The sequence below is a fragment of the Brienomyrus brachyistius genome, chromosome 17 (genome assembly GCF_023856365.1).
Source record: "Brienomyrus brachyistius isolate T26 chromosome 17, BBRACH_0.4, whole genome shotgun sequence".
NCBI classification, from domain to species: domain Eukaryota; kingdom Metazoa; phylum Chordata; class Actinopteri; order Osteoglossiformes; family Mormyridae; genus Brienomyrus; species Brienomyrus brachyistius.
The window spans coordinates 1098589-1121359 of NC_064549.1; the positions used below are offsets into that span (position 1 = coordinate 1098589).

At 48.6% G+C, this 22771-nt stretch overlaps 3 protein-coding genes across 4 annotated transcripts; 1 reads left to right on the forward strand and 2 right to left on the reverse strand.

Annotated features, from left to right (window-relative positions):
- Positions 1 to 1092: 1092 nt before the first annotated feature.
- On the reverse strand, positions 1093 to 5621 carry LOC125712176 (extracellular calcium-sensing receptor). Its single transcript, XM_048981945.1, has 6 exons — positions 5249 to 5621; positions 4823 to 5108; positions 3886 to 4704; positions 3255 to 3482; positions 2486 to 2609; positions 1093 to 2409 (listed from the first exon to the last, which is right to left on the reverse strand). Exons 1-6 carry the CDS (start codon positions 5449 to 5451, stop codon positions 1502 to 1504), a joined length of 2568 nt encoding a protein of 855 aa, XP_048837902.1. The 5' UTR covers positions 5452 to 5621; the 3' UTR covers positions 1093 to 1501.
- Positions 5622 to 5709: 88 nt separating this feature from the next.
- Positions 5710 to 10462, reverse strand: LOC125712184 (extracellular calcium-sensing receptor-like). Of its 2 annotated transcripts, XR_007383202.1 has the most exons (7): positions 10252 to 10368; positions 9808 to 10093; positions 8916 to 9722; positions 8464 to 8691; positions 8224 to 8347; positions 7103 to 8126; positions 5710 to 6970 (listed from the first exon to the last, which is right to left on the reverse strand). XR_007383202.1 is itself a non-coding variant. In XM_048981960.1 (6 exons), the coding sequence occupies exons 2-6, from the start codon at positions 10066 to 10068 to the stop codon at positions 7210 to 7212; spliced, it is 2337 nt and encodes a 778-aa protein (XP_048837917.1). In that variant the 5' UTR covers positions 10069 to 10093; positions 10252 to 10462; the 3' UTR covers positions 5710 to 7209. The 2 variants fall into 2 exon arrangements, 1 of the variants encoding a protein (XP_048837917.1); XM_048981960.1 differs by having other exon boundaries at positions 5710 to 8126; positions 10252 to 10462.
- A 6029-nt stretch (positions 10463 to 16491) lies between these two features.
- LOC125712183 (extracellular calcium-sensing receptor-like) lies at positions 16492 to 20630 on the forward strand. Its single transcript, XM_048981959.1, has 6 exons — positions 16492 to 16726; positions 17078 to 17363; positions 17448 to 18233; positions 18351 to 18578; positions 18843 to 18966; positions 19433 to 20630. The coding sequence occupies exons 1-6, from the start codon at positions 16527 to 16529 to the stop codon at positions 20341 to 20343; spliced, it is 2535 nt and encodes an 844-aa protein (XP_048837916.1). The 5' UTR covers positions 16492 to 16526; the 3' UTR covers positions 20344 to 20630.
- The last annotated feature ends 2141 nt before the right edge of the window (positions 20631 to 22771 follow it).

The following is a 22771-nucleotide window of genomic DNA, read 5'->3' on the forward strand; positions in this document are numbered from 1 at the left end:
ATTTATCTCCCAGTGGGTATTACCAGGTCCAGTTACCCCCACAGTGCTCCCCAAACAGGGAGACCACTGGGCCACAGTGTCAGTGACCAGGGCCAAGACTCCCAGCGAGCTGAGGTAGAACAGCGTGTTCTCTGAGCTTCTCTGAATCACCCCATTGTGAAGCCAAACTGCCCCTGGTGTAGATCTGGCAGGAGCTGGAATGTAATCTGCGTGTGTGGGTGGGGCTCTCAGTGTCACTAAAGCCCGAAAGGCCCCCAAAGAGGACAAACGGTGGGGCTGTGCTCTTCTCGCACGTGACACAGATTCTCCGCATCTCCTACAGTTGAAGGAAGGTCAGAGGAGTGAGGAGGGGAAGGAGATGTGGCCCAGTCGCATTTGGAAAGAGAGACAAGCTCCTAAAATTGAAGCAGCGTAATGTTGTCCCACTGGGTAATTAACCAATCAGGGATGTCACCAGCCATTAATCACCACACAGTGCGGTGTTGGATGTCTGAAACATGAACACTCGGTCAGACTTCACACCCTAGGAAGAAAAAGGAGACCTTTCACTGTGCGAAAACAACCGCTCTCAAATTTTCAGGACCGATGAAAAGGGGAAATGGGGAATCTTTATAAATGATGCAATTGTTCTTGTTTGCAGGGAGTTCATTCAGGAAAATCATTAGGAGAAATGCCAGAGACTGATGCGTAGAGTGTTCTAGGGCCAATGTAAATGTAAATAAGCTAGCGTCATATCAAAGCAATGCACCGGAGAAGTTGTAAATGGGATTATATGGCCACAGCCTGACAGAATGCAATTAGACTATTAGCTATAAAAGTACAGTACCCCTCTATGAGCCCATTGCCGTAAGAATAGCGGGGTGTACCTGTGTATCTAGGTGTAATGTGCCCAGCGCAGCCCTTTCAGCTTTGATGAGTCCCACAGCAATTCTGTTGCACATTCTTCGTTGTCATTTTCTTTTGAATGGGCACCTTTGTAGCTCCAATACAAAGGGCAGCTTTTAGATGGTACTTTTTGACTGGATTAACATAAATAGGTGATCACAGAGTCGAACGGGAAGGTCAATAACTCCAAAACAGAACAGCGAGAAGCCAGTTTAAAATTTATTGTGAATCTGTCCCATTCTGAGTAATTTAGCAATAGTAAGCTGATAGCTGTCACCTCCATTCCACACAAAGACAAACTCTAAGGCATTATTTAATAACCGGCTCCTACAGGAATCACAAATATTTTGATTCAGTTATTTGCTCATTTGCATTCAATCTACAGGGGAAGAGTACTTCAGACAGAGATTCTACAGGCAATGGTTGCACACAAAATTGCATTCTAGGGCTTTAGCACCCCCTGGTGGTGATTTGGCATCCCGCAAACGCCACAGGAAACCGCAATGGAAATACACAAAATCTATTACCAGCACATACTAGCAAACAAAACCATTGTTTTATCATAAGTCACACAAAATCAAATCTCCTTTAAAAGTCTGGATGCCAGACAGGCAAATTATTTTGCCATTCGCTGAGATAAGAGATGTTTTTTAGTATTCTTTTCAGGCATAAAGATGATAATGTAACATTTGGGAGCAAATATACAGAAAAGCAGACCAAAACTGGAAGCTAAAATGGCAAATATCTCGACAGCCACAGTGAACTTCCCAGGTGAGCTGACATAAGCTGGGATAAAGGTGATCCAGACAGCAGTGAATATGAGCATGCTGAAGGTGATGAATTTGGCTTCATTGAAGTTGTCAGGCAGCTTCCTGGCCAGAAAAGCCAGGATGAAGCAGAAGCCAGCCAGGCAGCCAATGTATCCCAGCACACAGCAGAAGAAAGCCAGCGAGCCCAGGTGGCACTCCAGAATGATCCTGTCACGGTAGAGCCACGTGTTCTTCACTGGGTAGGGCGGGGCCTCAGCCAGCCACACCCCACACAGCAGCCCCTGCAGCGCAGTGCAGGCAAATACACCCAGCCGCTGCTGTGTGGGCCCGAACCAGCGGGCCGCGTTGCTGTCCGGCAGCGTGGCCCGGAAGGCCATCAGCACCACCAGAGTCTTGCTGAGCAAGCAGGACAGGCAGAGCGCGAAGCTGAGCCCAAACGCTGTGCGACGCAGCCGGCAGGACCAGGCCGAGGGCCGGCCCAGGAAGGCCAGGGCGCACAAGAAGCAGAACGCCAGCGCTAACAGCAGCAGGAAGCTCAGCTCTGAGTTGTTGGCGCGCACCAGCGGCGTGTCCCTGTGCCACGAGAAGATGGCTGCCACAGCTGCTGTGCAGACCGCGCCCAGGATGGCTACTGCAGCCAGTGTCAGGCCAAAGACCTCCGTGTAGGACAGGAACTCGGTCTCCTTGACGATGCACCCGTCACGCTTCACGTTGGACCAGAAGTCCTCTGGGCAGGGTGTGCAGTCATCCTGGTCTGGGAGGAGAGAGTGCAGCGGTTAGCCGCCAGGGTGTGATGCAGAGGGACGCGGCTGATGTTCATGGAGCTGTACCTGTGAGGTTGCTGTAGGTGCCGTCTGCGCAGGCGACGCAGTCGTAGCAGCACACCGGCTGCCCTGTGCGTGTGGCCTTTCGGAAGCCCTGATGGCAGGTGTCAGAGCACACGGACAGCGGCACCTGACATGCGCACACGCAGACACAGACACGCACACGTTTGTTCACTGTTTAGACTGCAGACTGGGTCCCACATTAATCCTGCTATAATTCCTCAATCAAGTCAAAAGTGTATTACAAGTTTTTGTTTTTTTTTTTTAGCTTTTTTTAAAAAGCTGTCCATTAAAATTTCTGTTACAATTTTGTAAACAAGAAACTGAAACAGGGCTTATCATCCTTGTGGCATTTTGTGCATAAATGTTCGCATAAGATCCTTTTTTTGGACTTTTACCACATAGTAGGGAGATTTGATCCCCTCAATGCAATGTTTATCTGAACCACAGAGACACACACACACACACACACACACACACACACACACACACACACACACACACACACACACACACACACACACACACACTTTCCTCTTTCCTGTTTTCTTCCTCTAACTTTTAAAAATCACTTCCCCAATGTCTATACAAATTACACACCCAGCCAGTGGAACATAAAGGAGCCAAAACCATTAAGTAAAACATGATCCGCTGCTGATTAGAACAGGGAGCGAGTCTCCGGTTTCTGCCTAATGATGCTCCCTAATGCACGGTCATTTGCTCTGAACACTGACTTCCCCCCTTCGGTGCTGTCATAGTACTGATGTAACATTACCTCCCGGCGGCCGCCGTGCCACACGATGTCTGCCTGCCGCACGACCAGCTGCTCGCCGAACGGCAGGGTGGCATCGAAGCGTCCCACCATCACGTAGGTCACGGGCCTCGTCCCCTCCCTCTGCCAGTTGATGATGTCATAGGAGCCCACGGGGTCGCCGCTCTCGTCGAAGTAGACGACGTCGCCGAAGGAGTTGGAGTAGTTCACCTCCTTCAGGAACTGCACCACCTACGGATTTTAATCCCATCGGTTTCCATGGTCACACAGATGACAATGCTATAATCTGCAGGAAGTCCTGTCTTTTCATCCTGTCTATCTTTTCTCTAACTCTGACTATCTATGAGCTCTGAAAATGAGCTGTCTTACTGGAACGGTTTTTTCTACTAACATAATTATATTGAAATGTTTTTCTATATTAATATACTTTAGAGTAGCATCCTGTATGATCCTCCCTGGGATATGCTTCAGATTCCCTCCCCAAGTGTGCCTGACTGGGATAAACAGTTGGAAGATGGATGGATGGATTAATGTCATTTAATTTGGATAATTGGTTCTCCCTCCTCATGGGTAATTAGGAGCTTCAGCCAATCAGTGGGCTAGAGGCATCTAGTGGGATATGCAATGTACTCACCTGCCAGGGCTGCAGCTCTTGGGGGTCTGCGCAGCCCTTGCGCCTCCCGCATCCCAGGAGGGCATGCAGTGCCTGGGCCACAGAATACACGGCTTTGTGCACATTGTAGGTGACCCGGAGCTGGGACACGTCATTGTAGATGCTGTTTGTCTCCCTGATGCTTTCGGAGCCAGTGCAGATGCTCTCGTACTGTGGCAGCTCAGCCGTAGAGGCGTATGGTGCCGTCGCGTTCAGAGAGCACTGAAACTGCGTTTCCCAGAATTCCCTGGCAAAGGGGTTGTAGGGTGTGGCCAGCGGCTCTAAGCTCTCCAGGAAGTGCTTGAAGCCGGGAATGTCTGCTCGGCGAATGCCGAAGCCGATGGTCCCACTCAGGGAGGCGAAGTTTTCCTGGGTGGAGATGAGGGTGGATGTGACCCAGGCCTCACTGGCCACCCACTGTTTACCTGTAACGTTCTGATGGATGATTTCCTGAATGAGAGGCTGGATGTCCTCCTCGATGGCAAAGGCCACAATCACCCGAGCAGTAGACCTGCGGATGGTCTTAACCATTTCCTGCAGTCTGTCTCTCGTGGGGATCTTGGGGATGACCACCCTATAGGCCACGCACACGCCCAGCCGGGTCACGGCCGCCGTGAACATGTCGATGCCCGTGCGGCCGTAGTCGTCGTCCGCCCCTACGGTGCCCACCCACGTCCAGCCAAAGTGCTTGACCAGACGTGCCAGGGCATCCGCCTGGTTCACATCGCTCGGAATGGTCCGGAAAAAGTATGGAAATTTACGCTTGTTGCTCAGGCAGGCACAGGAGGCGAAATAGCTGACCTGGAGATAAAGAGCACACAGAAAAGCGAGACCTGACAACGTGGGGTTGGTCGGAGTGAAAGCATCGAGTGTGACAGGAAGTGACATGTTTACAGTCCTCTCCGTCTGCTCTGCTCACCAGGGGGACGCGGAAAAGGTTGAGCACCCTAGAGATGGCCATGGAGAGGGTGGAGCCGGAGTCACCAATGATGAGGGAGATGCTGGGGGGTCCACACTGCCCCCCTATCCTCTTCAGGGGCTGAGAGATGACAGACATGGCGGTCTTCACTGAAAGCCCCACAATACCGCATGTGTCATACAGTCGGTAGCCCAGGGTGATGTTGGGGAGGAGAGATGGGTCTTGGTTGATCTTTTCAATGAAGAACACCATCGCCTGGGACCAGCGGAACACCCTCAGGTTAAACCTAAACAAAATTATCATTTTGATCAGCTGCACCTTTCGCATGCTTTGCGCGATTGTAGTACCTGGATGGTAGCCCACTGAGCTAGCGGTACTACATGCCCAGAGCCCGCAGTCCCTCCCCCAAGTTCCCTTCCCCGTTACCCTCTGCACCGGCTCTGGTCTGGAGGCGTCCTAAAGTTGCGCTCTTCCTCCACGCCTTTGGAGTGGATGGGGAACATGCCTCCCAGGATGACATCGCCACTCTTGTGAACCACCGAGGTGTCCAGGTCCTCCCAGCGATGACAGGCGTCCTGTGCGGTGCCGGGGCCGAGGACGAACAGCCAGAGTGCCAGTGCAGCACGCATCTTCAGCGGGGTGACCCGCAGCGAGCGGCACCGACACTTTATAGGGTCCGATTAATGAGAACAACACCTTCGGGGAAATCAAAGTGCATAAGGACACACATGGGTGCAAACACACAGACACACACACACACGCACACACACAGACACACACACACGTGTATAGGCTTAATTGGGATGGGTTAAAAGATAAAAAAAAATTGAGTGCGTATGGTTTCTTTGATTCTAAGATCTGTTTAACAGGATGACAAGACAAAAAAGTATTTTTCAAACATTTTAATTTGAGCCTTCATTTGTGAGCAGGATGAATGACTTAATTGTTTTATTTTGCCAAATAGAAGATTTTACAATTACAAACAAGAATAAAATATACTAGAATACAGTATAATTGCCATAGTTTGTTGTCTGCTTCGTTCAGCCAAAACATGCAAAGTCACTCTCTGATTAGAGGATTCCTGGAAAATAGCTCCAAAATCTATAATTGCCTTCAAGCACAGACCAGCAAACACAAAGGTTTGGTAATTATGGGCCATTTCGAGCCCATTTTCAACACATTTCAAGCCAGGTGGACCACATTCCGTTCCTTGTAGCCTGAGTTCAAAGCCACAGTGTGTGTCCTGTGTACTGTACCACGGTTTAGTCATTATGTGTCATTAAGTGACATTAGTTCAGTGCAGGGGCCTTGTGCCTTCAGGCTGACGGAAGCACCAATCCTACACCAACCCCCCCATCACAAAATAAATTGATACATTTAACAACGTAGCATCAGATATCAGGGGTTATGCATGGTGGTGGTGGTGGTGGGGGTTCAGAACAGGGGGCCTATGATGGAAACAGGTTGTTTATTACTGTGGGGGTCAGGCTAAGGGGGTGTCACCTGCCCTGTTTTCATGTAGTGAATCTCAGGGGACACTGATTTTAATTAGTCATTGACAGCTGCTTCTCCATGCAGTTCCTGTGGAGCGCAGGTCTGCTTTACGCCCAGGCAGGCCTGACAAAGCGGCAGCCGCCTGTATAATCTTTATAAACGACACAGATGCCATGTGGCTCCATCCCTTTCCTCTTGTGTTAAGGACATTACAAATGGTACAGGTTTCACTATGTCGTGTCTTGGCAGGTGTGCACTTTGGGCCCGGCCTTTCGATCTTCACCACATTTCACACCATCTGAAGATTAATAAATCCTGTTTCCTGTAAACCTTCTGCATTCTGTGTGGTTACAGGTGAGATATTCCGGCAAAATAAGAGTCAGAGACTCTGGCATAACTGGCTAAATGACCTCTAGTAAATAATTTTGTGTGCATGGTATTGCTTCCAGGGTCTACCCTGCTTTGTGCCCTGTGCTGCCTGGGCCCCCCCACCCCCAGCGCTGACTAAGATAAACTGTTGAAATATAGAAGAATGAATATACAGTGTATGGTACAGTAATGCCACCCACATTTGCCAATCCGCACTGCTCTTTATGGTTATTTCTGCTTGATCGCTGCTCCCCAAACATGTTCCACAGTAGTGCTGTAAATGGACTAAAAGGAGACATATTCATGTCACTTCCTCATAAACACCAAAGCATACTGGTGTGACTTTTTTTTCTCCCACTAGGAACTAGTCATTATACATAACAGGCTTAGTGCTCAGGTTCCATACATTTATCTTACCTACATACTACTGGGTGCAGAAGGAAAATAAACCCGCAGAAATAGGATCTGAGGAATCCATTCTTTTCTGGAATCATATATTACAGGGCCAAAGATGAAACTTCAATCTAATATTGCTTCCCTGGTGTCGATTTTGTCATCATGTTCTTTCGGTTGTTCTTCTCTGGTTTCAGCAAAATTATGTAGCACTTAGGAAAGAAGAGGCAGACCAGGAGGCCAAAGCTGGAGGCCAGGATGGCGAAGATCTCCGTGGCTGTGGAGTACTTCCCCGGCGAGCTGACGTAGGCGGGCACGAAGGCCACCCAGACGGCGCAGAAGATGAGCATGCTGAAGGTGATGAACTTGGCCTCGTTGAAGTTGTCCGGCAGCTTCCTGGCCAGGAAGGCCAGCAGGAAGCAGAGGCAGGCCAATAAGCCGATGTAGCCCAACACAAGGGAGAAGGCCAGACTGGAGCCCACATCACACAGCAGGAGGATGTGAGCACTCTCGCGCGTCAGCAGTCTCCGCGGCGACGGCGGGGCGAGCCCCAGCCACAGGCTGCAGATGAGCACCTGCACTAAGGTACAGAGGAAGATGCTGGCCCTCTGCTGCATGGGAGCAAACCAGCGCATGACTCGGCTGCCTGGCAGCGTGGCCCGGAAGGCCATCAGCACCACCACGGTCTTGCCCAGGATGCAGGAGATGCAGAGCACAAAGGCGACGCCAAAGGCGGTGTGACGCAGCTGGCAGGACCAGGCCGAGGGCCGGCCCAGGAAGGCCAGGGCGCACAGGAAGCAGAGCGCCAGAGAGCACAGGATCAAGAAGCTCAGCTCCGAGTTGTTGGCGCGCACGATCGGCGTGTTCCTGTGGCAAGTGAAGACCAAAGCCACAGCAGTGGTGCAGCAGGCCCCGAGGAGCGCCATTGCCAGGAGGGTGCTGCCCATAGTGTCCTGGAAGGACAGATAGTCCAGCTGCTTGGGGACACACGCGTCGCGGTCCTCATTGGACCAGAACTCCGGCTGGCACCTCTCACACTCTATGGCGTCTGAAAGAGGGACGACACTCACATGTTTTAGTCACCCGCACACCTCCTCCAACAGTGCCGGGTTACCCTCAGGATGACAAAAGCCATTAGCACTCACCTGTCTGATTGCTAACCTCCCCAGCTGTGCAGACAATGCAGTCAAAGCAGCAGACAGGGAGGCGAGGCTTGATGGCCTTGCGAGTGCCGGGGGGGCAGCTGTCGCTGCAGACGGACCGGGGGACCTGAGGGGGAGGAGCCGGGAAGACTGCGGCAGTCAGGATAACGTGTCGGCGTCTCACACCTACACCATGGGCAACTCAGAACCAGGCTCATGGCCCCAGGAGTATTAAAGGCTTACTTGTTTCAGGTTCCCGTTCCAGACGATAGCCTTGTCGTCGATCATTAGCTTCTTATCGGGGCTCAATGTCCCGTCGAACCGGCCCACCGTGGCAAACCTGACGGCGCCGTCGCCCGTGAGCTGCCAGTTTATCAGATCGTACATTGCCACGGCGTCCCCGTTCTTGTCGAATTTCGTAGTCTCCCCGAACTCATTGGTGAATTCCACCTGCTTCATGTAGTGCAGGAGCTGGGGGTGAAAAGTCATGTTTTTTATGTCAGTGTTTCTCGGCCGGGACCCCCGGGAACCCAGACGAAAGTGTGGACCGTCTGAGGGTCCCCAAGGAAAGGGTTGAGAAACACTATTACATATACTACAACACCTACTTTTTAAACAAAACGTTTACCTTTTAAAAAGGTTTTAAATGTGCCTTCATTTAAAAAAAATGTCATTTAATATTCCAGGACCTTTACCTGCCAAGGCTGGATGTTGGAGACGTGAGGACAGGAGCCCCCAGAGAAGGGTGCCCCCCCTGGCCCACACTGCAGCATGGAGCGCAGAGAGTGAGCGATGGCGTACACTGCCTTGTACACGTTGTAGGAGATCCTCAGCTGTGTCACGTCAGCATAGATATTCGTGACGCTGGCGAGCTGCTCAGAGCCGGTGCAGCGGCTCTGGCCCAGGGTGCCCTGGAATGTGCACCCGAAGGTCTTCTCCCAGAACTCAAGGACAAAGGGGTCGGAGGGAGCCATGGATGGGTGCAGGCGGAGGAGGAAGGGCTTCAGCCCGGGCAGGTCGGCCCGGCGGATCGCGAACCCCACGGAGCCTTGCAAGATGGGCTGGAAGTGCGGTGTGGCCAGCACGGATGCTGTGACCCATGCCTCACTGGCCAGCCACTGGATGCCGGTCAGGTTCTGCCTGAGCACCTCCTGAAAGAGCGCCCCTGCATCCTGCTCCAGGGCAAAGAGCAGCACCACGCGCACGCCGGACAGCCGTATGCGTCGCACGATGCTGGACATACGCTCGCCGGCATGGTTCTTGGGGATGACCTCCAGAAAGGCCACACATGCACCCTGACTTCCCACCTGCTGGTTGAAGATCTGGATGCCCTGCCGGCCGTAGTCGTCATCCCCGGCCACTGTGCCAACCCAGGTCCAGCCCGAGTGGCGAACCAACAGGGCCAGGGCGTCGACCTGAAAGAGGTCGCTGGGCATGGTCCTCAGGAAGGCTGGGAACTCCTTCTTGTTACTCAGGCAGGCACAGCTAGAGAAGTAGCTCACCTGGGGTCGGGGAGGAGAGGACCCTGGTGTCACACGCAAAGACTAACATCAGACTGACAGGAACACAATAACACAGGCTGTTCACCTGTGGCAAACGAAGGATGCTCAGAAGTCGCGCCACCACCAGGGAGAGAGTGGAACCGCCATCACCGATGACGATGGGCACCGCGGAACTGCAACTGGCTGCCTCCTTGCCCGGGCCGCGCCCATTCACCAGCGCCATTGCTGCTCGCAGCGCCTGGAAGGTGGTGCTGCAGGAGTCATAGATCTTGTAGCCCAGGGTCAGGTTGGGAAGAAGGTGACCCTGTCGGTTAATCTCTTCTATGGCAAAAATCATGGTCTGCATCCATCTAAAGGTTCGGAAGTTGAACCTGAAACAGGGGCAGTTGGAACACAGACATCAGATGTCAGACAGTCATGTGGAGACCTGGCAAGCCGCCTGCAGGCTGTGCTCAATCTCGATCCCTTCCTGGAGAACCCCCTCGAGGTGTGGAGGTGCCGCAGGAGCTGGTCTGGTTCCTCTACTCACCCAGAGCAGCGTGTGGGAGTGGGTCTGGATCCAAAAGTCAAGTCAGGTTCCAGCACTGAGTCGTGGAGGGAGAAGAGCCCTCCCAAGGTGACGTCCCCCTCTCGCTCCAGTGCCCCCAGGCTGGAGTGTCCAGCGATGGGCTGGCAGGTCTGCTGGTGACAGGAGGCCCAGAGCACGGCTGAGCAGATCACCCGCAGCAGAGCGCATGCCCTCATGGTTGGTGCTCCGTGCCACACATGCCCTGCCCCGGCACGCAGAGCGCCCATCAGACGTAGTGCCGCCCACAGACGCCCATCTTTATACATGATGGGCATCATCTCCTCACCTCCCTACAGACAGTAATCCAGGGCCCTGGGGGGCACAGCAACTGGAAATTACACAATGTGCACCCGCCTGCAGTGTGGACCCTAACAAAAAGAGGCATGTGTTTTTCTTGTTTGTGAAGCTGAAAACGCATCAGCTGCTCACTGGCACTACAACAGAACGCAGGGCATTCTTGTAACAGAATGTAGGTTCCCAATACCACTGCTAAGAGAGGGGCTACACTCCAGAGACCAGTGTGCATTGCAGCCTGTCCATTAACCAGAGGCAGCAGGAGCTCTCAGTAGGATGGTTTAGCCTGGGTTTAATGAGTCATTAAGGGCCACCGCGTGTGCTAAGTGCTGCTATTGTATGGGAGCGGGTCATTAGGGCGGCACTGCAGGCGGCAGGAGATAGGGGGAGTGGGGCGTGCTTGTTGTGCCGCCCCAGGCCACACGGAAACAGCAGCCTGTCTCCCCAGCTTTCTCTGCTGGGACAACACAGGTACGCTAAGTGCCCACTTTAAAATCCCACAGCTCCCATATTTTGGAGCCGATCCCTGCGCCTGGCTCCCTGACAGGGTGTCCCAACAGGAAGTGATGTATTTGCATCTCAGCATTAGCTCAGGACATCAGAGCTCAGATGGAGCTGGAGCAGGACTTCCTCTGCCTTCATAACAGGTTATGTTGCGTCCGTGCCATTTCATGCTCGTATGGGGCACCCCACAGTGGACCCCCCACCCGTCCTCTCACTATGTCCTACACTCCACCATAATGGTAAGAGATTTCATCCCTGGTTTCTCTCGTAACAACCAGTCTCATGATGCCCCCTAAAACAGCCCCAGGATGCATAAAAGTGAAATAAACTTCCACCCAGACAACAATAATTCTGTGCATGTTTAATTTTAAGCAAGCAGCATAGTATATAAATCCATGGTGTATAAATGAGGTCTAGAGCAGTAACACGCCTGTCAGCCTTCTTTGTTTACATCATATTACACTTGAAAAGGCAGGGCAAATCACAGAGGAGGAGCAGCTACCGACATGCAGCGGAAGGCCCTGTCAGATGGTTCAGCAAGGCAGCGTACTATTTCATGCTTTATGGACTAATGGTGGGGCAGCCTCCAGGGCGGCAGCGTGGGGGAAGCCGGAGCAGAGTGACTGTGGCACGTCTTCATCACGCAGCCTCCATTCCTCCAGAGACACTGTCACAGACACCAGTCAACTGCTGGTACCTCTGCATTTCACTTTTGTACTTCAGCACTGTGATCCACTATCATGATTCGAGACGTACAACACACACATTTCAGGCTGTCTTTTAAAATCATATTCTTAAACGCAACAGTGTTATTACTGATCCAAATCCATTAATGTCTTAAGAGATAGGAGCATGAACTGCAAATGCACAAGGAAAAAAAAAACAAATTTTCTGTAATTAAATGAACACATGAAGATGATAGGTGTTGATGTTCACAGACAGAACAGCACTGAGAGGGTCCTTTTGCCTCGTCTACTGTAGCCAGCTGGAAAAGCAAAGCGGGCGGGACGTGAACCATAAGATTTTTCCTGAGACGTCACCTGACTTGTGCCCTAATTAATATTACCAATACAGACAAAAACAATTATAATGCAACAGTGTTGTTTGTGAGCTTAGGCAGATCACCTATGGGACGTGTCTGCTTTTTAATCAGAACTCGCCTGGAGTGATGTTTTAATTAACAACAAGCTGCAAACCCAGAAGGGGGCCGGCACTCGGCGCAGAGGTGTGGGCGTCCATGTGGGAATGCTGCCCCGGATCGCCCAATTTCCCTGTCACCTCGGGAGGGAGGGGGCACAGGGGCGCAGGTGAAGAACGGCCAATTAAACATGCAGAGACTTGAAACTGTTTCCTACGCAGGAAAGTCGCTCTGTGCCTCAGGGGCCTGATCCCAGCTGCAGTGTTGCATCATAACAAATTTGCCGGTTCTGATTAGGGGCTGGCGGCCGCCCCGCGGGCCTCACCTGATTACGGAGAATCTCACCAGAAGGGGCCTGGGAAGGGACCTGCGAGCTCAGGGTGCCTCTCCCACACACACCAGCCTGCCATACTTCCCTACCAGCTTTTGGGAGATTACACAGGAAGCATGTGCCTGTTCTCACTAGGCCTCCGTTTCTGGGCCTTTCTGTGTGTTTGTGCTCGAGAGCTTAACCTTAAAGCTGACAGCAGGGAAGACACTGGACAGCGCCTCTGTAGTGTATGTGGGACACTGTGCTTGTGATTAGAAGGTAGCTGGTTCAACTCTCCGGGTCAGATAAGTGATTTGGTCCCAATTATCTGACCTTGCCTTCTTTGGATAAAGGCATCTAGCAAAGAAATCTAATATAGTGCAGTGCCATTTTCACATGGGTATGAATTAGTCACTTAATTCTGAGGTAACAGTGACCTTTTAACTGTTTATCCTCCGAAGTTTTAATTGTTTGACAAAATATATAGAAGTGCATTTGTAGAGGAGATCCGGAAAGTGTACAGCTTTCACAAACCCAATACCATAGATATAAATAACTGATTATCTACAGATAATTAAGGCTTATTGAGTATTTCCATGACTATTCTGGTCAGTACAGGACAACAACTGAGGTCACCCACACGTTCTGCAATGCTTTCTAATAATGACATAATTCGTACATTTACTGTCATATCAGACATGATATGGCAGGAGACCCCAGCAGAACACTTCAGCAGTGCAGGCTGCACATCTGGAAACTGGCCAGCAGAGGGTGCTGAAGGCCAAGACTGCGACCCACCCCAGTCCTGTCATTATGAACGCGGGGCTTCTCCATGACACAGAGGGGGCTCATATGTGGAGTCCCCTGTGCCCGGCCTGTCATTCCACCGTCAGGGTGTCACAAAGTCCCTGTGCAGATGCACACAGACACACACACACAGACACACAGACCCTTTTTTTATCATAAAACACAAAACAAACACTGCGCTGGTGCCACACTGTCAGGACAACCCGGAGAAATAAAATTAACAGCTGATGATTCAGCATGATGGCAGTAACACCTGCTGCGGTCTCTAGGGTTTAACAAACAGACCGGGAGAGGCGTGGCGAAGGGGGGGTGGGGGTGCCAGGAGAGAGGCAGCAGGCCCCACGCGGGACGGTACCCAACTGTAACAAACAGCCAGACGCCTTCAGGTCAGAACATGGCTGTACAAACAATAAGTGCTTTAATTAGAAAGCACCCAGTGTTAAATTGAATTATTCAAGGATATTAAACAAATACTATATGCCCCCAAGGTGTTAAAAACGAAAAAGAAAAACAACATAAGTGGATCAGGTGTAAGTAATGAACTGTTTATTTTATTACACTGTCAAAAGCACGATCTAATACCCATGTCCAAAGTATCCCTAAATCCACGGAAAACAGACTGTCTGCTTAATGTTTATATTCTAACTTTTCTTCATATATTTTTTATTACATGGTATTTATGATTTGCAGTGAATTTCAAATTTCAAGCTGTGGCTTGGAATTATGTATGTATTTGTAATAATAATAATACTTGCTTAATGATTAACTGAGAGGATTCACATCTTTTATTATAATAAGGACCACAAGGCCTGCACTCTAATTGCTACATCACCATGCTGTTACACACCCCCAGTGAAACGCCGTATGTTTCTGTGTATAATAGCAAGGCATTTTGCTCTCCCACCAATTTTCTGACACGAGCCATTTCCGGCTCCTGCAGAGCCCATTGTGTGGGCTGTCCCCACCTTGCCCACGGACACAGAACACAACAGGTGAAGCTCACACACTCGCCCAGGTTCGAGCGAGCATCTCACAGCCATCTTCAGCATGGCTCTGCTTCTGATGCTGGTCGTAACCTGGCCAGTACCCCAGTTCCAGACCCCAGGCTACAGTTGCAGTCAGCAGGGCCAGTTTGAGCCAACTTTGCTGGTTAACGGAGACATACTGATGGAAGAGCCTTCTACACTGCCCACCTTGGTGGAGATGGCACCCTGGAACTACACAAGCAAAGCAGTCACTGTGCAGTGTCTGGGGTGAGTGCATTTACTTAAGGTTGAGGTCTTACTGAATCATGCGAATGTTTGCCTTCTCTCTTTACAGGTGACTTCATGACTAAGTGCACCCTCCTAAGAAATTGACTTTGCTTTGTGTAGCTGAGTGCAAGCGGCGGACCCCATGTCTCAGGCTGGAAGCTCGCCTCAGCATTCGCCTGCTCTCTCCCCTCAGGTTTCCATAGGAACCACACTCACCACGACTGGAGAGAGGAACCAGCAGCCAGCATCCAACAGCTCCCCCCCCCCCCCCCCCCCCCTCCCGGCCCCACCCAAGACTCCAACTGCTACCCCTCTTGTGTATTTGGCTCAGGGAACCTGCTAATTAGAGAGCTTAGTAATTAGACACTCTGGATAGTCTAGCAGCATCTGCCTATTTGAGGCCAGACATCCATAAGGTGATAAAGAATATCATACAAATACAGCCTGCTGACTTATGTTTTTTTTTTTTCACGCTGCTAATCTGCTAAGTAAACATGTGCTGAATCCAAAGGTTTAAAGCATAAAACACAAAACTGTCCCGAGACTCTGCCTTTGAGCAAAATGTTGACCAAAATATGTTTGCTTTCATTGCTGTGACTGAGTTTGACTGAAGGTTCTCCTGTGTTTTTAAACGTTGACAGGACATGGATTCTGGCCCCCTGCTCAGACAGCAAAGGGACCCCCACAGCTGGGGAGCTTTGGGCTCCAGCCCTCGGCCACTCCGCTTGCTGCACGAAGCCTGTGGGTCCCCGGCCCCCTTCCTGCTCTGCCGGTCAAGGCCTAGTCACAGTCAGCCTGCTCACTGCCTTGATGCTTTACCACGTGCTCGGGGCCCAGCTGATCATCAAGCAGGCAAGCCGCTTCCTCACACTCATGCAGCCCGGGGGGCAGCTAGTCCGAGCCCCGCACACTGACCAATATTCACCAAAAATGAATTATCTTCATAATCCTATTAATCTTTTCCAGATCATATGAATTATATGCTTCATGCAGAAAAAGGAATGGCATGGAAAGTGCTACATCTCCCTGTGTCACATCACCGGGTCCCGGCTCTGGATGTTCAGCTGAAGCAGTTGCCATAGAGATTTGGACTGAGGATCTGCTTATTCTTGCAGAATTACCAGATAACATGGTTACGTCCAGGATAAACACCCAGCATTGTATACATTATAATGCACACGTGGCTCTGTAAAAATATTAACTGACCTTGAGACCATGTATGTAAACTGTTTGTGCAACTTCATATATAGCTTCAAAAATAAACAATTCTATAAAATAAATGCTTGGTGTAATTTTGGTTATTCTTAGGGAATTTCCTTCCGTTGACACTAAAAATACATTCATTTGTTAAATCACTAAGTACATTTTTACACTACAGGACTCAAATTCATAAAGCAAAACAAGGTAACAGACACTGAGCATTGACCCAGAAGTTTCACGTAACATGAACTGCAATGGCAAGACACCCTAAAAGTAGACTACATACAGTCCGAAACCCACACACACACACACACACACACGCACATGCATATATATGAAGCAAATAAAAGATATCTTTTAGTTGCTTTTCACTTCTATCTTTCCAAAGTTGTCAAATATGAGACTTCGACCAGTAGTCAGCACATGGTTAAAACACAGTTAATATAATAGATACTCTTGTAGTCTTATAATCTAGAAGTAGTATGTACTCTAGAAGAAATTAGAAGTCATATAATCTCAGAACTCTCATTTGAACATTACATCAATGCAACAAATCACATGACCTGGAATAAGCTGCTGGAGTTATGCTCATCCCCCCATGGGACGAGTCCCTCGTACCTGCTGTACACACTGAGACCGGCAGAGAGAAATCCCTTATCCCAGAATACTATATAAAGTGCTCTTTTCACAGGGGCTGACTGAACCCTTCACTCACTACAGAGAGTCGGCCATGCTGCTCTGCACTGTGATGGTGCTCTATGCCCTTGGAGCAAAGGGACAAACGCCTTGCCAAATACTGGGGATCCCCGAGTACCCCCAGCTTTCCAAGAAAGGGGACATCGTAATTGGAGCAGCGTTCTCCATTCACCGCAAACTCTCACTGCCAGCTCTTTCCTTCAGAAACAAACCACCACCTCCATCCTGCTCCAGGTCTGTTTCTCGTTGCTTTTCACTCACTTGCTTTTGCAACAACTGATGCAGTTACAAAGAATCTGACACAAAACGACTAATTTGATTTGTTAATATTTCCCCCGCAGGATACGGCACAGATAATAACAATGTGAAAAAAGTGCAATAGTGCCAGTTATTGTCATTATTAAACCAAATGCCTGGACACTATTTCTAATATTACTTTTACATACTTGTTCAATATGCAAAATATTTTTACGTTGTAGAAATTATAACTCGTTAATAGGTAAGAGCTCAATATGCGTCAGATGCTGATAACATGATAACATTCTCAAACTGCGTCTTACGTTGTCAGTTCTTTACATTTGCCAGCTTAAACCTGAGAGAATTCCGCTTTGCTCAGACCATGACCTTCGCCATTGAGGAAATAAACAACAGCAGCAGCCTGCTCCCGAATGTGACCATTGGCTATGAGATCTATGACAGCTGTAGCACCACCTTGGTCTCCATGCGGGCTGCGATGTCGCTAGTGAATGGGCAGGAGCAGACGGCTCAGCAGTGCCCGGGCAGAGCGGCAGTACATGCCATTATCGGCGAGTCAGAGTCTTCCTCGACCATAGCAATAGCAAGGATCACCGGGCCTTTCCATATTCCAGTGGTAGTGTGCCTTCATATAATCATAAAATACATCAAGACTCTTGAGAAATGCTTAAATCAAAACTCACTGTTTCTTTCATTGCAGATCAGTCACTTTGCCACCTGTGCATGTCTGAGTAACAGAAAAGAGTTCCCCAACTTCTTCAGAACCATTCCCAGTGACTACTACCAGAGCAGAGCACTGGCTCAGCTGGTCAAACACTTTGGCTGGACCTGGGTGGGGGCTGTCAGGAGTGATAACGACTATGGCAACAATGGGATGAGTGTCTTTGTAGACGCTGCTCAAGACGAGGGTGTGTGCATTGAATACTCAGAGGCCATTTTACGAAATAATCCAAGACAAAGAATCTCAAGGGTTGTCGAAGTCATTAAAAGGTCCACATCGAAGGTTCTGCTAGCATTTCTGGCTCAGGGTGAAATGGAGGTCCTGCTGGAGGAGATCATACTTCAGAATGTGACAGATCTCCAGTGGGTTGCTAGCGAGTCCTGGATCACTGCCCGATATCTAGCCACCCCCAGAACCTCAGCTGTGATAAGCAGTGCCATTGGCTTCACTATCAGCAAGTCTAAGATACCTGGCCTTAAAGACTTCTTGGTCAAAGTTAATCCATCTGAAAATCCAACAAATGCCCTGTTGAGAGAGTTCTGGGAGACTGCATTCCAGTGCCAGTTCTCCCCTCCAAATGGAACATCCAGCATCAAGCCTTGTACAGCCTCTGAGAAACTGGGAGAGCTGAGTAATCAGTACACTGATGTCTCAGAGCTGAGGATCTCCAACAATGTCTACAAGGCAACATATGCTGTGGCTCACGCCCTCCACAACTTACTGAGCCAGACTTGTATGAGAAAGGAGGACATTGAAGCATCTCAGGTGTGAAGTACTTCCTGTCGATGATAAAGCCTCATTATGCGACTTACTTACATTACCTCTCATGCAAAAAAATATGGTATATTAGTAACATCTCTGTCGCAATTCCTGAAAATGCAGGTGAGGCATTACTTACAACGGGTTAATTTTACTACACCCAATGGTGAGAATGTAAATTTTAATCCCAATGGTGATCCAATGGCAAGATACGAACTAGTGAACTGGCAGAAGGGAGACGATGGAGAAACAAAGTTTGTCACAGTGGGCTACTACGATGCATCAATGCCTGTTGGAAAGCAATTTGTAATGAACAATGCCAGTATTGTATGGGCAGGAGAGTCATCCGTGGTGAGCAGAAAACCTCTGTGTTCTTCATTACTGTGGGCTAATCAATAAAAAAGGCTGAGAATACAATAACATATCGGTATTATATGTATGTGACCCAGAGGGCTAAATTAAAATAAATGAATGCTATTCTTTGTCTTTGGCTCTGATGATATGTGTCATCTGAATAAAATGGGTGTTTGAGTCAGTAAGTTCGAAGATGATGGACTGTTGGGTGGCTGTGGTTGGTGTATAAACAGTAAACCAGACCCCTCTTGTGCTTCTCAGAAACCCAAGTCAGTGTGCAGTGAAAGCTGTCAAGCTGGTGCCCGACAGGCCATGATTCGGGGCAAACCCATATGCTGCTTCTCCTGTATCCCATGTGCTTCTGGTGAGATCAGCAACACAACAGGTAAAAGGCCCATAACAAATTACAGAGCATTTTACTGATAAAACACCTCATCTGCGGTTGATCCTTGAGAAAACCATAAATAAACTGATCCCTCTGGGGACAGTAAGATTTCTCTTGTCTTAAAATCTGGTAAGAAAGTATTAAAACAACAAGGAGTGGAATTTTTGTATTGGGTGATTTGCTATCCATCTTTTTGAAACCTAGCCCAGCCAGCACAGGACACAAGGGTGGGGTACACCGAGGATGAGGTTCCTGTCCATTGCTGGCACAAACAATCATACACTATAGACAAATTATAGATGCCAGTTATAATAACTACATGCTTTGTACTGTAAAGGAAACTCGGAGCTGGATACATGCAAACTGAGACAGAGTGGAGGTGGGATTCAATCCCCAAACCCTGGATGCGCTACCCGCTGAGCAAACACCATCCCTATAATTATTGCAGACTTATTTTCTCTTGCAGATTCAACTAAATGCTTAAAGTGCCCGCTTGAATATTGGTCAAATGAAGATCACACAGAATGCATCCACAAGAAGGTGGAGTTCCTCTCATTTGAAGAAACTATGGGAAAACTGCTAACAGCTATCTCAGTCATGGGAATTGGTTTAACAGCAGCGATAGCATTAATCTTCTTCCGTTTTGTGGACACCCCGCTTGTCAGGGCCAACAACTCTGAGCTGAGCTTCCTGCTGCTCTTTTCCCTGACCCTCTGTTTCCTCTGCTCACTCACTTTCATCGGCCGACCCTCTCACTGGTCCTGTATGCTGCGCCACACTGCGTTTGGGATCACCTTTGCACTATGCATTTCCTGTGTGCTTGCAAAGACTATAGTAGTAGTAAATGCTTTCAAAGCCTCTGTGCCTGGAAGTAATGTTTTACGGTGTTCTGCACCCTTACAGAGGCTTAGCGTGTTTGGCTGTACTCTCCTGCAGGTGCTGATATGTACACTATGGATAGCATTAGCCCCACCAGTACCAAACAAAAACACTGCATATTTCACTGAGAAGATCATTCTAGAGTGTGATGTGGGGTCAGCAGTGGGCTTCTGGGCTGTGCTGGGGTACATTGGTCTCCTCTCTGCCCTGTGCTTTGTACTGGCTTTTCTGGCAAGGAAGCTGCCTGATAACTTCAATGAAGCCAAATTCATCACCTTCAGCATGCTCATATTCACTGCTGTCTGGATCACCTTTATCCCAGCTTATGTCAGCTCACCTGGGAAGTTCACTGTGGCCGTCGAGATATTTGCCATTTTGGCTTCCAGTTATAGTTTGCTTTTCTGTATTTTTGCCCCAAAATGTTACATAATATTATTTAAACCTGAAAAAAACACACGAAGGCATATAATGGGTAAAACCCATGCCAAGTCCCAATGACTATGTATCCTGTGTGTTATCATGCAGCACTTCATAATGCAAAGTCCTTGGCTTTGGCCCATGAGAAAGCTGGTCCCTGAAAATGAGACACATGTAACTACTGTAGAAAAAAGCATTAAGCAATCCCCAGTCACGGTTAAGAAGTACTATCCTGCAATGCATGAACGTCATGTGAGCAGCAGATTAGATACATCATTTTAAAAAAGTGATAATTCATATATTTCAGTATCCTAACAATGGGTCCATCTATTCTGCCCCTGCGCTTATCTTACTCTGATGGTTATGATATACTGGGCAACTTTTGTGTAACTACATTTAAAGGTCTTTTGCAAAAATATAATTGTTTCAAAATGGACTTGTCACACAGGTGCTTGTTGGGTTAATGAAAAATGAGTAAAACATATGGCAAGGCCACAAGAACCCTTTAGTGCAATGGAGTTTATTCTACTTACAGCACAAAAATCCATAAAACTAGGCTACAAGGTGGAAAAAAATGATAGATTTTCAAACGTTCAAGATAATGGAAAAAATATTCACAACAAATGTTCAGTTCACAACTAAGTTCAGCCAGCGTACCTATTACCTTAAGGCTCAGAGGTGAACTCCCCTTACTGACCCCGCTGGGGCTCCTCTTTTATCCAGAGTCCCGCCTCAGCCCCATAACAGTAACTATACCTTTGAACATAACAATCTTTCCCCTCAGATACACACCACTAATCTTGATGACAAACAATACTGCCTATATTTTAATAATTCAGATTGTGTATACCGTCACAGAAAAGCTCAACCCTGTCCTCCATCGACTAAACCATTACTCCCAAACCCTGACTGAGCTGCCATATCCTGGGACAGAACTGCAATTACAAAATATCCTTCAGACCAGATGCAGAGTTTTAATTATTTCTCCCCGTGTCCAGGCAGCAGCTCTGACGAATGCGGAAGACAGACAACGAACAAGACAGCACACTATTCAAACACGTAGCGCTGTCTGTCTACTCTGTTATACCAAACTCATATATGTCGCTGGAAACACATCCAACATGCTAACTCATCACAGATGACATCATTTAGACAGGATTTAGTTAATTAATATTGCTCCATTAAAAAAATATATATATTTGATATATTTATTTTTATAATGTGCAAATTAGCATTTAATAGGTTTTGTTATTCAGATCCACAGACACACTGCTGTTGATTTACAGCTGTTCTTCGGAGTTTTAATATAATAACTTCAAATCCAATTCGAACAGAACAAGAAGAGGCACTTAAATACACTGTTAAGAAGACACAACGCAGGGCAGGTGAGAACCATAACCAAATCAACCAATCACTAAGGGCATCAAGGAACAGGTGGAGGATATTACAATTAACAGGCACTGGAGACTAGGAAACAGGAACAAACACTGAGGGCTAAAGACATAAATTAACCATATCACAAACTTGGGGAGAAAAGGAAACCAAAATAATAAACACTAGGTGAGACTGACCTGAGGCCAGCCTCTAAACCACGACAGAAGGGATATCAGCCTCTAAGGCCACATGCTCAGCCTACTGACCCACACAACAGCCTGAAGGGCAGGGAGAACACAACAAGGCAACACCATCTGGATCTGCTGGCCAAACAAAAAAAGATACATGGGACAGGGCCAGACTGGCTCCGGCCCTGACAGATTGTTCAAATAACCCATTTTGATGCAAAAACAAAAAGTGCTCACAATGCTACCAATGACAAGAACAATTTAATTTAGAAGAACTATTGAAATTTTATCTGTGGAATCTTGCTGGGGCAAAGGGGCCAACGACAACGCAGCACCCCGGAACAATCTCTCAAACCCCGATTACAACAGGGATGCTGCAAGCTTCGCTCTCACCTGTATGTGTGTGTAAATCTCAAAGGAGGGCAAGACGGAAATGTGCAGAGAAGCATTCCAATGTATCTGCAGTCATGCTTATAGCAAATAAAGAATCACAGAATCATTAACAAAATGGCAGCTACAGTTTCTGTATTATTAAAATGAAATGCAGAGTTTGGCATTTTACATTTATTGTGATCCCCGAATTCAAATGGACAGTAACTTAAGCTAACTTGACATTTTAGGTGTTAATGTCCAAAATCGGGGCGGCATGGTGGTGCAGGGGTTAACACTGTTGCCTCACACCTCTGGGACCCGGGTTCGAGTCTTCGCCTGGGTCACATGCATGCAGAGTTTGCATGTTCTTCCCTTGTTGTCGTGGGGTTTCCTCCGGGTACTCTGGTTTCCCCCCACAGTCCAAAGACATGCTGAGGCTAATTGGACTTGCTAAATTGCCCGTAGGTGTGCATGCGTGAGTGAATGGTGTGTGAGTGTGTCCTGCGATGGGCTGGCCCCCCATCCTGGGTTGTTCCCTGCCTCGGGCCCATTGCTTCCGGGATAGGCTCTGGACC

Coding starts and splice junctions, on each gene's coding strand:
- LOC125712176 (XM_048981945.1), bottom strand. CDS start 5,451: ATGCGTGCTGCACTGGCACTCTGGCTGTTCGTCCTCGGCCCCGGCACC. Junction 5,109..5,248: donor GACCAGAGCCGGTGCAGAGG/GTAACGGGGAAG, acceptor AATTTTGTTTAG/GTTTAACCTGAGGGTGTTCC. Junction 2,410..2,485: donor CACCTACAGCAACCTCACAG/GTACAGCTCCAT, acceptor CTCTCCTCCCAG/ACCAGGATGACTGCACACCC.
- LOC125712184 (XM_048981960.1), bottom strand. CDS start 10,068: ATGCAGACCATGATTTTTGCCATAGAAGAGATTAACCGACAGGGTCAC. Junction 9,723..9,807: donor GCATCCTTCGTTTGCCACAG/GTGAACAGCCTG, acceptor CCCCGACCCCAG/GTGAGCTACTTCTCTAGCTG. Junction 8,692..8,915: donor CCAACATCCAGCCTTGGCAG/GTAAAGGTCCTG, acceptor TTTCACCCCCAG/CTCCTGCACTACATGAAGCA.
- LOC125712183 (XM_048981959.1), top strand. CDS start 16,527: ATGCTGCTCTGCACTGTGATGGTGCTCTATGCCCTTGGAGCAAAGGGA. Junction 16,727..17,077: donor CCACCTCCATCCTGCTCCAG/GTCTGTTTCTCG, acceptor TACATTTGCCAG/CTTAAACCTGAGAGAATTCC. Junction 18,579..18,842: donor GGGCAGGAGAGTCATCCGTG/GTGAGCAGAAAA, acceptor TGTGCTTCTCAG/AAACCCAAGTCAGTGTGCAG.